At 44.5% G+C, this 12,806-nt stretch overlaps 1 protein-coding gene across 1 annotated transcript in view; it reads right to left on the bottom strand.

The window, feature by feature from the left end:
* Nucleotides 1–12,806, bottom strand: part of SAE1 (SUMO1 activating enzyme subunit 1) — a 74,004-nt gene that overhangs the window by 22,128 nt on the left and 39,070 nt on the right. Inside the window, exon 8 of the mRNA XM_019625240.1 lies at nucleotides 12,118–12,223. Within this exon, the coding sequence (XP_019480785.1) occupies nucleotides 12,118–12,223 (106 nt within the window). The remainder of the gene's footprint in view (nucleotides 1–12,117; nucleotides 12,224–12,806) is intronic.

Here is a 12,806-nt window from a genome sequence, read left to right on the forward strand (position 1 = left end):
TGGAATAATGCAAACCATGCATTAAGACTCTATGCAGCCAAATATTCTATTTCTTCTCTAAGAATGTCAAGGGATTCCTGAGCTTGACTCTCACCTTTAAAGTAGAACATTCTGCTAGTATAAAAAGATTATAATTTACAAAAAGAAGGGGGCTCAAAGTTTCTAAACTGCAGAGGCAAATATTGTCGAGGACAAGTACAGAGCTCCCCGGGCACCTGCTGCATGGCCCCTCATCTATGAACTTGGCCAACTGCACCCCCTACTCACTGAGGCGTCTGACAGAGCCCTCCACATTCACACCCACCCTGCCTTGGTCACAAGCAGCAGGGAGACAGGGTCTTTTCTCCAGCCCAGCACTTGAGTGGCACATGACCTTGACTCTAGGCATCTGCTGCTCTCTGCCAACTGCTCTTATGGAGGGAAGATGGCACAGGACATCCCCGTGACTGTTGTCTGACAGTCAGGGAAAAGATGTGAGGCTTTAAACAAGAGTCGCAGCTGGGCTGGGGGCCGGAGAGCCGCTCAGACACAGGCTAAAGCCAGGGGTGGGGGTGATGTGGGCCTGCAATGGAAAAAACAAGGCAGGTTGTTGACAATGTTGCCTATTATTGCAATCTGGTCTCGGTGGGCCTTAGTTTCCCATCTGCAAAAGTGGAATAAGAAAATGTCACAGGGCTCTTGTGAACTTTAGACTTAAAAAATGGACATAATGCTATTAGCATAATAATTAATAATTACTAATTTGCTAATAATTACAGTCTGACTGAGCACTTTGAGACACAGTGCTGGGTGATGCTTCAACACTTACTAGGTGTAGTGATCCTGCACAAATGACTTAGCATCCCCAAGACTTAATTTCCTCACGTGAAGCTCTGCTCTCAGGAGGGTGCTGTGAAGCCTTAACGTGATCAAGATGAACACAAAGCCCTTAATCAACGATTATCAATGCACACCATGTGCCCGGCCTTCATTTACTCCTTGTCCCCACTATGAGGGAGATTTAGGGTTATGCCGGCTTTTCAGATTGAGGACTGGGGCAGGTGCCTAACCAGAGTCGGTTCCCTCACCTGATTCTATCTGCTGATGGCTGAAAAGCACCTATGGGTCACCTCTGCACTTCCCCTCACCTCTCTTCTCTCTGCATGATAGTGCCTTCTTCCTTTCTGAATGACTGTGGTCTCCCTTCTCTCTACCACTGATAAGGTAGTGGTACCAAACGAAAAAACAAAACCCACGGGCTTTTTTTTTTTCTTTCTCCCTCCCTACAAATTATTTTTAAACGTTTGTGGTCATGACAGCAGCAAATCAACAAGTACTCAGCTGCTGCCCCATTATCAGAACCCATTTCCTTGTGGCTGTCTCCTCCTCGGTAGTTCTTGTCACTGTTGGACACCCAAACACCCCCTGGGGAACGCCAGGCCCACATAGTGATGACTGCCTGCGGCCTGGTTTACAAAGGTTACAAGTTCTAAAATAAGAAGTTCCTTCTGAAGAGAACTGATCACCAAATCAAGCTGAGGTCTGGAGACAAAGTCAATTACAAGCATAAAAACAAGGAAGTTGGGAGTGTGATGGGGACAGGGAGAATTGAGAAGGAGGAATTGAAGATACAAAGTTTTCTAAAGTCTATCTATAACAGTAAAAAAATTACAAAGTGTCTATCATGAGGAAACCTTGCAAAAGAATCCATGCAGTGATAAAAAAAGAATAAGGTATAAAATACCATAAAGCGCTGGAAGAATAAGAATACACAAGCAATGGCAGTTTCCTCCAAGGTATCTATTTTTCTAAGAACATGTCTTACGATTTAAAAAAGAGAAAACTGGACTATTTCTAAGGCTCTCCTATCCATCATCACTGGGAGTAGAAGACTGTCAACACCTCCCCGACTTCTATATGGCAAAACAGGCCATGAAGTAAAGGGACTTACTCAAAGCCAAGAAGTATAAGGAGAGTTGGAATCTAAACTTCTTTTTCCAAATCCAAATCGGGAGACCCCAGGCTTAGGTGACTGAGAAGGTTCTACCCACAGGAGAAAGTAGACGTGAACTCCAAACTCATTTGGTTAGATGTATGAACCAAGAACAATCAGCCACCTTAAAAAAGATTATTAATTTCCCCATGGAGGGCCCTTGGCCTGATCTCACCAGCTCCTAGCAGAGATAAGGGCTGCTTAGTAAAGAGCCCTTGTTCCCTGGACACAGAGAGTTACAGAAGAGTGGAAGCACTCCCTAATCCTTTGGATGGTTTAGGCACAGTCCTGTACCAATTTGGGCTTAGAGGTACTTCCTGTTTTGTGGCACAGTGGGGAAAAGGCCAAAGGCCAACTATGCAAATTAGCACCATCTAGATGGCTTTACATGGGCCCTAAATAAATTAATGAAGCCACAAGTTGAGAATTGGCAAGATTCTCCAAACTTGGGACAGGTGCCTACAGCCATCAATCAAGCCACATTTACCAAGGCTCTGCTCGCGCCAGGCCTGTGCTGGACAGTCAAGAGATGAGGGAGCCGTGCTCCCTGCCCTTCAGTCAGCTCTGTTGTCCAGAGGGTGGAATGGGATTACAGAGGAAGGAAACCTAACTCAGATAAGAGGGTCAGGTTATTGGAGGTAACATCAGAGCTGAGCAGTGAGGATAAGAGGGAAGGGCTGAAGTAGGACATTCCAGGCAGAAGGAACAGAAACATGTGTGGAAATGAGTGGGTGACAGCATGGAGTGACAGATGTCTGGGGGACAACAAGCAGTTCAATATGTGCAGGGTTCAAGGAGGGTAGAAGGGAGTAGAAAAGAGAAAAAGAGGTCAGCAGGTTCTAGGTCTGCGATGCCAATCCAGGAAGTCTAAATTGTATCCTAAAGGGAAAAGAGACTCATGAAAGGGTTTTAGTTTTTCCACAGATTAGTGACTGAAAATGGATACGGAGATCTGAAGGCAGACAGCAGCTGGAAGGCTGGTAAAGGGGCTATGTCTCTGATGAAGGCTGGTGGTGGGAGGCAGTCTTCTGGGACAACTCATGGGCAGATGACTAGGAGGGAAGGAGAGCAGCAGCAGGTGTCTAGGCTGAACTCCAGTGCCATAGGTGCCACAGGGGGTGCTTGTCTGGGGCTCTAGGTGAAAACAGCTGCCAATCAAGTTCCTGAACATGATTAACATTCTGCTGAAGAGAAAATGGCAAATGGTTTTGGAACAAAACTAAGAAACAGCTCAACTTGGAGTACTGGTGTCCAACAGATTCATTCCAGCCATAGATGTTCTGTTCCCAGGCAGCCCATTAGGACATCTCCCGGCTTAATCCTTATCCTTAATCAGCTCCACAACCAACAATGAGACTCAGCAGGGGAAGTGACTCACCAGAAAATACATGCACGCCCTTTGCCCCCCTAGTACCTGCCCCAAGCCACCATTTGTACTCCTAGTAAAGTCCTGTCCAGCTCTGGACAAAAACTGAAGGTTTGTTTGCTGTTAGAAAATTGTTTAGGGCCGGCCGAGTGGCGCAATGATTGGGAACTGGCTTGGGACGCCAGAGGGCCCCGGTTCGGATCCCACATGTGAGGGCCAGTGACGCTGCCCTCCGCAGCTGAGATGCTGAACAACAGCTCAACCTGGAGCTGGGCTGCTGTGAGTCGCCGGCGACGGCGTAGGCTGCAGCCCCTATGGCAGTGGGTTGCCATGGGCTACCGTGTGTAGCCAGCGGCCAGCGTGAGCGGTCAGCAGCCGCAGTGAGCGGCCGTCCAGAAGCCGGCGGCTGATGTGCCTCGCCCGGGAAGCGCGCAATGGTGGTGCCAACTTGGGCCAGTGAAGCAACGTCCTCCACAACTAGACTGAGGAACAAAACAACAGCAATTTGTCTGTTCCCCTTCCCCCAATTCCCCAGCACTGTTCCCTTCCCCCCAATACCCCAATAAAAATCTTAAAAAAAAAAAAGAAAATTGTTTATATTTGCACACCCCGATACCGTTAGCCTAAACTTCTTACTGCTTGCCAGAGGAAAGTCTTTGCAGAGCAAGGGCCCAAGGTGGAGGCCGTTCCAGCCCTGCTTAGCAGTGGGGAGGTACTGCCTATCTCCAGCCGGGTTCTTCAAGGCTTGTTCTCACTCATGAGGTGTGGGATTTCTCCCACAGCAGAGGTCTCTAGGTGCTCTTGCAAATCTGGGGGTACCTATACAGCTCCTTTCCAGAAGAACTGTACACAAAAAATACCAGAGGATGTCCTGTTACATGTGCTCCCCCCTGCCCCCCATTCCTATGGACCCAGCACAGGTCAAAACCCCTCTGCAGGTATCATTCAATCAGTCTTCAAATATCAAGGTTTCTCCAGGTATTGAGAATGGGCTTTTTGGTTGTTTTGGTTTTTCATTACTTCAAATTGTTTTGAAATAATTTTAGACTTCCAGAAAAACTGTACACACAATTCCTGTATTACTTCACCTAGATTTTCCAAATGTGAACATCCTACCACACTTGTCATTATTTCTTTATATCTATACATACACATTTTTTTCCTGAATGATTTAAAATTTGCCCCTAAATACTTTGGTGTTATTTCCTAAAAACAAGAACATTCTCTTATATAAACACAAAACAATTATCAAAATTGTGAAATTAACAAATTATCTACTCTACAGACCTTTTTCAATTTAACCAACTGTCCCACTAATGTCCTTGAAAGGGTAAGGAAAAAAATCTTCCCCAGCTCTCAGATCCAATCCAGGATTCTACATTCCATTTAATTATCATGTCTTTTCATTCTCCTTTCATCTGGAATGGGGTTCCTCAGTCCTTCAGGACACTTTTGGTACAGGCCATTTATTTTAGAGAAGATTCTTCAATTCGAGTTTGTCTGATGTTTATTCCTAATGAGATTCCGATTACCCACTTTGGACAGGAAATCCTGCGTGGTGCTGCATCCTTCTCCTGAAATGCTAACTTTGACCTCTTGGTTGACGTACAATCTGCCAGGGTTCTCTAAAGTCTCTCTTAGTAATTAATTAACCAGTATCTTGGGAGGAGACATCTACCCTGTGTCACAGCACACCTCCCCACTAGTTTTAGCATCCATCGATGATTCTTGACTGAAACCATTTTTACCACTATGATGATAGTCAAATACAGATATTTTATCTTCATCATTCCTGCTTTATTTATTGTTATTCTGCCGTAAAAAAGAAATTTCCATTCTCCTCTTATTTATTTACTTATTCACTTACCTATCAGTATAGACTCATCGGATTCTTATTCTATGGGTTACAATCGATTATTCTCATTATTTATTTGATCCTTGAATTGTCCCAGATTTGACCCCTCGGAGCCCCCTTCAAGCCGGCTCCTGTGTCCTGACATGACCCATCGTTTGAGCACTTCCTTACTTTCTGGCACAGCAGGATATTCCTAACTCACCTACAATTTTCCTACCTTAGCCCCAGGATTAGCCATTTCTCTGAGGAGCCATGATTCCCTGGATATAACAATCAAGATGAGGACATGAGGTGTGTTCATTGCTACCAAAGTGACTTGGATTCTAAGCCCTCTCAACAGAGCTAGGAAATATGTATGTATAAATGTGAAGACACATACATACACACATCTATTTCTATATCTACATATAAAAAGCATGAATTCATCTGGATGACTCCAATTCCAATTCAATCCCACAGGGTTCCTTCTAGCCTTTCCCACCTTCCATATTTACTTTTCTGTAACTAAAAAAACCCCCTGATTTTCATTATCTGCCATCTATGTGTATTTACCTATTTGCTCAATCCTAGAATACACAGTAAGTAGTTTCAGAATTGCTAATCCATACCACTGTGAAAAACAAACCTACTAACCAGAGTTCAATGTATTTATAGTTCTTTTTTCTTTAGTCTGAGGGTATCATAGTCAAAATACTGTATTCAAGCTACATGGGTTAGTTCCTTTTTTTCCTGCCTCAGTGTTCCTTATTTGAAACACAGTATTTAATGGATTTAAAATAAAAACACAAATAGTAAATCAAGGCTTTGACACAAGACACGGGTTCCCGTCCTCCTGAGGTAGTGGTTTCCCTCTAACTGGCTGACCCTTCACAAACCTTTACACAAATGTGGTGATGTCAGCCACCCATAGTTATTCTGATTTAGTCAATCTGAGTTATTTTTTTGTATTTTCCAAATGTTCCCGGAATGACTCTGATACCCTCAGTTGGGGAGCCACTTGCTTGACGGTAAGATAAAAAGCCTAAAAAGCAGGGCCCTGATGCTCTCCTCTGGCCACTTCCCACCCAGCTCCAGTCTCCCTGTGACATAGTCTCTACCCTGCTGCCCATTTGTACCCCTCCTCGGCCTGAAAAATTCTCACCTCTTCACCACCTAGCAAATGCCTATTCTGTCAAGTCCAGCTCAGAGGTCTCCTCCTCTGTGAAGACTTCCCAACTCCCCAAAGATGGCCGAAGTTCCCTGAGCTCCTGTAGTTTGCTTTTGATTATGATGGACTAATTTGCACATACTGAAAACAGAACAGCACAACACAACAGCTTTTTCCGTAGCCCTCTGTTACAGCTCTCCTCGGAGGAGAATTATTTGTCTGTCTTTTCCACTGGCAAGGAGGCTTATTCCTCCTCCTCGATGATTCCCAAGCCTGGGATCTGGTACATAGCAGGTGCTCAAAAAATATTTGATTTGAGTGTTTGCAGTCTTAACCCTGTGGCTTGGAGATGGCCTGAAGTACTTTTCCACAAATCATCCAAACAGAGACGGAGAAAGTTAAGTTGCCAAGGATCCTCTGCTAAGTGACTCTCATCTTGGGAGAGCCCATTTCTTCCCGCTCTGGACTAAACCTGCATGTTGTTCATGCTGGTAAGTGAATGCTGTTTCCATACCAGACCCGGTATTTTTAGCACTCCTGTTATGATAAACTCACAGTAACCTCAAAAAGAACAAATCAAAGTCAACTTTTTGCCACAGGAAACCAGCTCACGCTTAATGTTTTGCAACATGCCATGGGAGAATAATAAAAAGATGAGACCTTTTGCTCACAGATGGCGAGGCCAACTCTCAAGATAGTGGAAAAATGCAGCAGGAAGCGTTCTGTCTGGCCACTATCTTATTAAGTAAACTGGAAAAACACTCACCACCCAAACAAGGCAAACACACGCACATGTACAGCAGGACAGCTGTTTCCCCAGAGGCTGGACTGTGAATGGGGCAGTAAGACCTGTGTGAGAGGCAGCCTAGGGCCAGGGGCTCTGGCCTCAAAGTGATGGGTGCCCAGGGGAGCAGGAGGGCAGGCAAGAGGATCCTGTGAGGATACCAGTGGGTACGTTACTCTCCCTCTAGAGTGGAGCAAACAACCATACCAGCAAGAACAAGTCGCTCATGCAAAAAATATTTATTTGTGGAGCACCTGCTATGTGTTCCATTAGGCAATGGTGAAACAAAGTCAGGTTCTATGGGAGGTATTCTCAGGTGTGCATTACGGTCAAGCACCTGCCCTCACTAGGAACTCCTAAGGCCCCATCAGGTGGATCTGTCACATTCCTAAAAGGCTCCTGGGAACAAATTCAAGGACTGCAAAAAACTGAAAACAACTTACGTGCCTTTCAAGATGAGACTGGTCACAGGACCTATTAATGACATTGAGGACTTACTGTACTTAAAATGAGTAACCTTTTTGGTAAAAACCATACCTCAATAAAACTGTTAAAAGCAATTAACAATTAAAAATTAAAAATACAGAAAAACAAGGCACAAGAAGAAACTTACATTTCATTAGGTTCATTGACTTTAGAATGAGAAGAGATTTTAGAGAAAGGCCAGCTAACTCAGTCCTATTGTTTTATAGGTGAGGAAACAAAATCCTAAAGAGGCAAACTGACTTCTGTCCAAGGTCACAAGGACAGTTGATGGTAAGTGTGATTGGCAGATGGCAACGTCACATGTGGAAGCTGCTATGCTCTCCTGGATAAATCCGATGAAGTCAAACTATACAAGAATCTAACATTTATGTGAATGGCTGAGTGGAAAATCAAAAGTATTTCTCTAAATAAAGATTACGGTGATACACCCACAGAAAGTCAACTTAAGACCCACAAGCTGAGGGTTCTAAGCTGCTGGCAGTAACCAGGGATCGCGATCCACAAGAGCCATTTCCCTCTACTTCCAGAACTTTAGTCCAGCAGGCAGTCGAGGGAGTTCAACAAATATGCACCAACAGAGAGACTCTCAGAAAGCAAACCAGGGCCTTGGGCTTACTGTATTTGGAACACTCCTTGTAGCTCTAGTTGTAGCACCTCTGCAAAGACAGCAGGCGGGGGGTGTAATCATCAGAAAGGTTATGTTGGATATTTAAAAACAAAAAAAAAATTAGGAAGAACACTGCACACTGGGTGTGGTATAAAAGAACCAGACCCTGGAAGAACTAGGAAACTTGGGTTTTAGACCTACGACTACCATAATATGTTGCATGACCATGGCAAGTCACTTCCCTTCTAGGCCTCCTTCTTATAAAGAGAGTTAGCCTAATTAGAATTGAGAAGTGGGTTCATTCTGCATGCCAAGTCGGAGAGTGACTGCAGGCAGTGCTGTTAAAGGACGCGGAGGCTATGGGAAAAGTGGCCCGCTGGTTTAGACAAGCTGGCCAATGACGAAGGCTCCTTCAGCCATGTCTGCCACAGGGGAGGGATGGGGGGAAGTGGGAAGCACTTATCTGCCACCCTTGGCTTACACAATATGTTGGGCTGCCTCCTTCTTCTAAAATTCTATGACTATTACATGTATGTGTAAAAATAGTTAAGATGGTACATTTTATGGTGATTTGCCATAATAAAAAAAATCAGACTATTAACTCATAGGTAACTCACCAAAACCAAAGTGCTGGAACTTGAAACTCAAAAGAACTAGTACCATTTAGAAGAGAGAAGCAAACATATGGGATATATTATCCCACAAAGTATCACAGGCTGAAAATAAAACTCAACAGGATTGCTGCTCTGATACATACTACTACTCAAGTATGGAATTAAGGGTAAATTGAGTCAACCCCAAAACTTCTACTACACGCCAAAACAAATGAACAGAAACCACAAAGCACACAACATCACGGACAACCCAGGTCTCTAGGACTTGCTCTGTGCCAAGCCTTTTACACGTAGTACCCCATCCAGCCTCACGAAAGCCCTCTGAGGCAAGTGATATTAACACTCCCGTGGCCAGGGGGAAATATGAGTGAGCCTCAGGGAACCGAAGTCTGTGGTTCAACATCACCCACCTCAAAAAGTGGTCGAGCCAAGACTGAAAGCCAAGTCTGCTGTGATTCCAAAGCTCAAGTTCAGAACCACCGCGTACCACTGCCTGCCATGCGGATCACAATGTTAAAGCTCCTGCTTCTTCCTCATGATGTGTCTCCTACCCAAGTCCCTGGTTACTTCTGACGGGAAGGTCAGCAGCATCTGGATTAAATGTATACTTTTCCCCAGTTTCCAGGGTATTGTGTCTCCCCATCTCAATAGGCTCCTGAGAGCAGGGATGGCCACAGGCCTGGCTCTTCATCACTCTGCCTGTGCTTTTCAAACACCTATATGAAGTCAGACAATTAAGTTTGTGAACTCATCCTAGAAAGAGTGCTACATACCCCGCTGCTGAATATCACTAGGGTCACCTCTGAAGTACTCCCCTTGGGAAGCTATGCACTGATGCCAGCGCCTAGTCCACCCTTCAAAACAATTTTGGAACTTTTTTCTGGAATGGCCATCAGAGCTGTCATCGTATTACCCTTGTATGTTCTGAATGTCATCAAAATATCTTCCTTTCAATGTTTCCTTTATCTTCGGGTAAAGAAGGAAGTCACTGGGGGCCAGATCAGGTGAGTAGGGAGGGTGTTCCAATACAGTTATTTGTTTACTGGCTAAAAACTCCCTCACAGACAGTACCATGTGAGCTGGTGCATTGTTATGATGCAAGAGTCATGAATTGTTGGCGAAAAGTTCAGGTCATCTTAACTTTTTCACACAGTCTTTTTCAGCACTTCCAAATAGTAAACTTTGTTAAGTGTTTGTCCAGTTGATACAAATTCATAATGAATAATCCCTCTAGATATCAAAAAAAAAAGGTTAGCAACATTGTTGCAAACAAGTTTGTGAACTTACTTGTCAGACCTCATGTGTGGGGGCACAGGAGCTACTTCACATGAATGTGTCCAGGATCCAATGAGCACTGGGAATGGATCCTGGTGCTATTATTACCTGGTATCTCACACAGTACTAGTCATTAGACTTGAAAGACCTGGGCTGTTCAGGTCCTACCTCCCTTGCCATCGACAATCTGCCCTCGTAGGCAAAACACCGAGCCTCTCTGGGTCTCTGTTTCCTCATCTCAAGAAAGCAACCTGGGGATGATTCTCACCCTTTCTACCTCATAAGAGTGCTGTGATGGTGACTGGATGAGAAAATGCTCTGAAAACTGCAAAGGGTCAGATTAGGGCTTCTCAACCTTGGCACTACTGACACTGTGGGTAAGATCAACTCTGTCATGGGGAGCTGCTCTGTGCCATGTGTCATAGGATATTCAGCAACACCCCTGCCCCCTCCTCGCCCCACCCCCAGTCATAACAACCAAAAACGTCCCCACACACTGCTAATGCCCCCCGGTGGGAATCACCGGATCATGATAAACTGAAATACCAGCGGACTCCTTTTATAAGCAGCAATGCTTATAAAAGAAATGCTCAGGCTATAACCCGAACCTTTGCAAATTAACAGATACTGTTTAGTGAGGGCTTTCTGTGTTCCTGGCACTGAGCAATCAGCTTCTCCCAACAGGCCAGGCGATGTGCTCACTCTAAACCCCAGACAGGAGAGCCCGGCTCTGATTCCAGGGGGCACTTCCTCACTGTCCTGTCTCATCCTTAAAAGGAGTTATTTTCTGAGCTCTATCCTCACACACACAAGACTCATTCCTACTCAACCCATTTAATCATTTCTATACAAATGGATACTCAGTATTTTAAAACAGTTCATCCCCCATCTGGTTAACACCATTAATTAGTATGGGAAAAGCTTTATTCATAGATAACGTGAAGATAACCTGTAGCCTTGTCTGATCTTACTAGTACATTAAGGAAGTTGTATGTATTTCCCTTTGGGGAAAAAGTTTTCTAAACCATCACACACAGCCACCATCTCTCCTGACTTGGAGGGGTTCCTAGAGTCTGCACAGAGAAGGAAGGAGGTGGAGATGCAGCTCTCATCTCAGCCCTAGGGAAAGGAAGGCTAAAGACTGTCCAAACGCAACCACAAACTGCTTTGCAACTTTTATAAAGAAAAGCTCCATCTCTCTACCCTGAGTCTTCCTGAGAATGGGTTATGGTTCTTCAGATACTGACTCTCAGGCCTTGGAATGAGCACATGGGACCTAGGACAGGTGACTGAGGGACTCCAGTATCCCATGCAAATACTGGGCTACATGAACCGGGACATGGAAAAAAAGCTGGGAAGGACATCCACAAAAGCACAAACATGTGAAGGTGATTTTTAGAAAAACATTTCTGACATTTTCTACAATAAACTTACATTATTTTTACACTAATTAATAAACCATTACTTTTAGACTTACTTGCTGTATAACTTTGAGAATATGAGTAACCTTAATCGCTTTGTGCCTCAGTTTCCTTGTCTGTAAAATAGTAATAGTATCTACCTCCAACGGCTCATGCTAAGCACTCAATACTCATGGTTATTTAGAAAATAATACTTAAAAAATTAAAAGTGCCAGGCAGAAGAACACTGAGAAGCCAAGCAATACTTAGCTAGCAGCAAGGAGGGAAAGAGGGATAAAAACCTGTCAGGAGAGGAAGGCTGGTTTGGGGGCCAAGGAAGAACTCTGAAGAGTGGGATAGGTTGGCTTGATTTACGACACTGTTATCTCAGGCTCAATTTTAGAGGGCAGTTCATTTCAACAAATAATAGGCCTCGTCTCCATTCTCTCCGACAGTCTCCATTCACTCACTCAGATGTGTGGCCACTGAGAACCAGCTAATGTGGAACTCATGTCAGGGAAAACATCAAGACACCATTTAGATTCTGCAGCTGCATGTGCAAATATCAGCCCAAAGCGCTCACTACCCACCAGGAAGCTTCGCGCCCTCACCTTGAAGTAGAAAGTAATCCGAAGTGGTGCGCTTCAGAGCTGCCTTTGCTTTCTCGCTGCTCCAGTCCACTTCCAGAGCTTCTTTAACAGAGCAGAAGATCACCTTCTGTTGAAAAAAGGCACAACATCTCAGGGATAAACTATGTTGGCTTTAAATCACAAGGCAGTAGTTCTTCACCATCTAGGAGAAATGTCATGATTTAAGGTTTACTTTTCATGAAAACAAGCTGAGGCCCACTCACACCCAATAAACATTTATTGAGCGCTTACTGTGTGCTCTCTTGGGCACTGGGGACACTCTGAACAGAAGGAAGACGAAGCAAAGCTGAAGTCCTAGTTCCATTCTGGCTCTTTAACTCTGGTTATATTTACAACTTTTAGGCAGAAATACTTGCACACGTGAATAAGATTATGTGTCTGAAGCTACTCAATGAAACAGTCATTGTAACAGTAAACAAAAACAAACAAAAATTAATGCTTCTCGGTAGAGGAATGGTTTGCTGATGATGGATGACAATACCAGTAAGTAACAGCAAGAATAAGCAAGGCGGGGCCGGCCGAGTGGCTCAGTTGGTTAAGAGCTCGCTCAAGAGTTTGAGCTCTGAGCAACAGCAGTTCGATTCTTGGCCCAAGCTGAGCAGCCGCTGAGCTGCCAACAGGTGGCAGGATGGCTCAGCTTAAAAAAAAAA

The sequence above is a fragment of the Hipposideros armiger genome, unplaced genomic scaffold, assembly GCF_001890085.2.
Source record: "Hipposideros armiger isolate ML-2016 unplaced genomic scaffold, ASM189008v1 scaffold_619, whole genome shotgun sequence".
In the NCBI taxonomy this organism is placed as follows: Eukaryota; Metazoa; Chordata; class Mammalia; order Chiroptera; family Hipposideridae; genus Hipposideros; species Hipposideros armiger.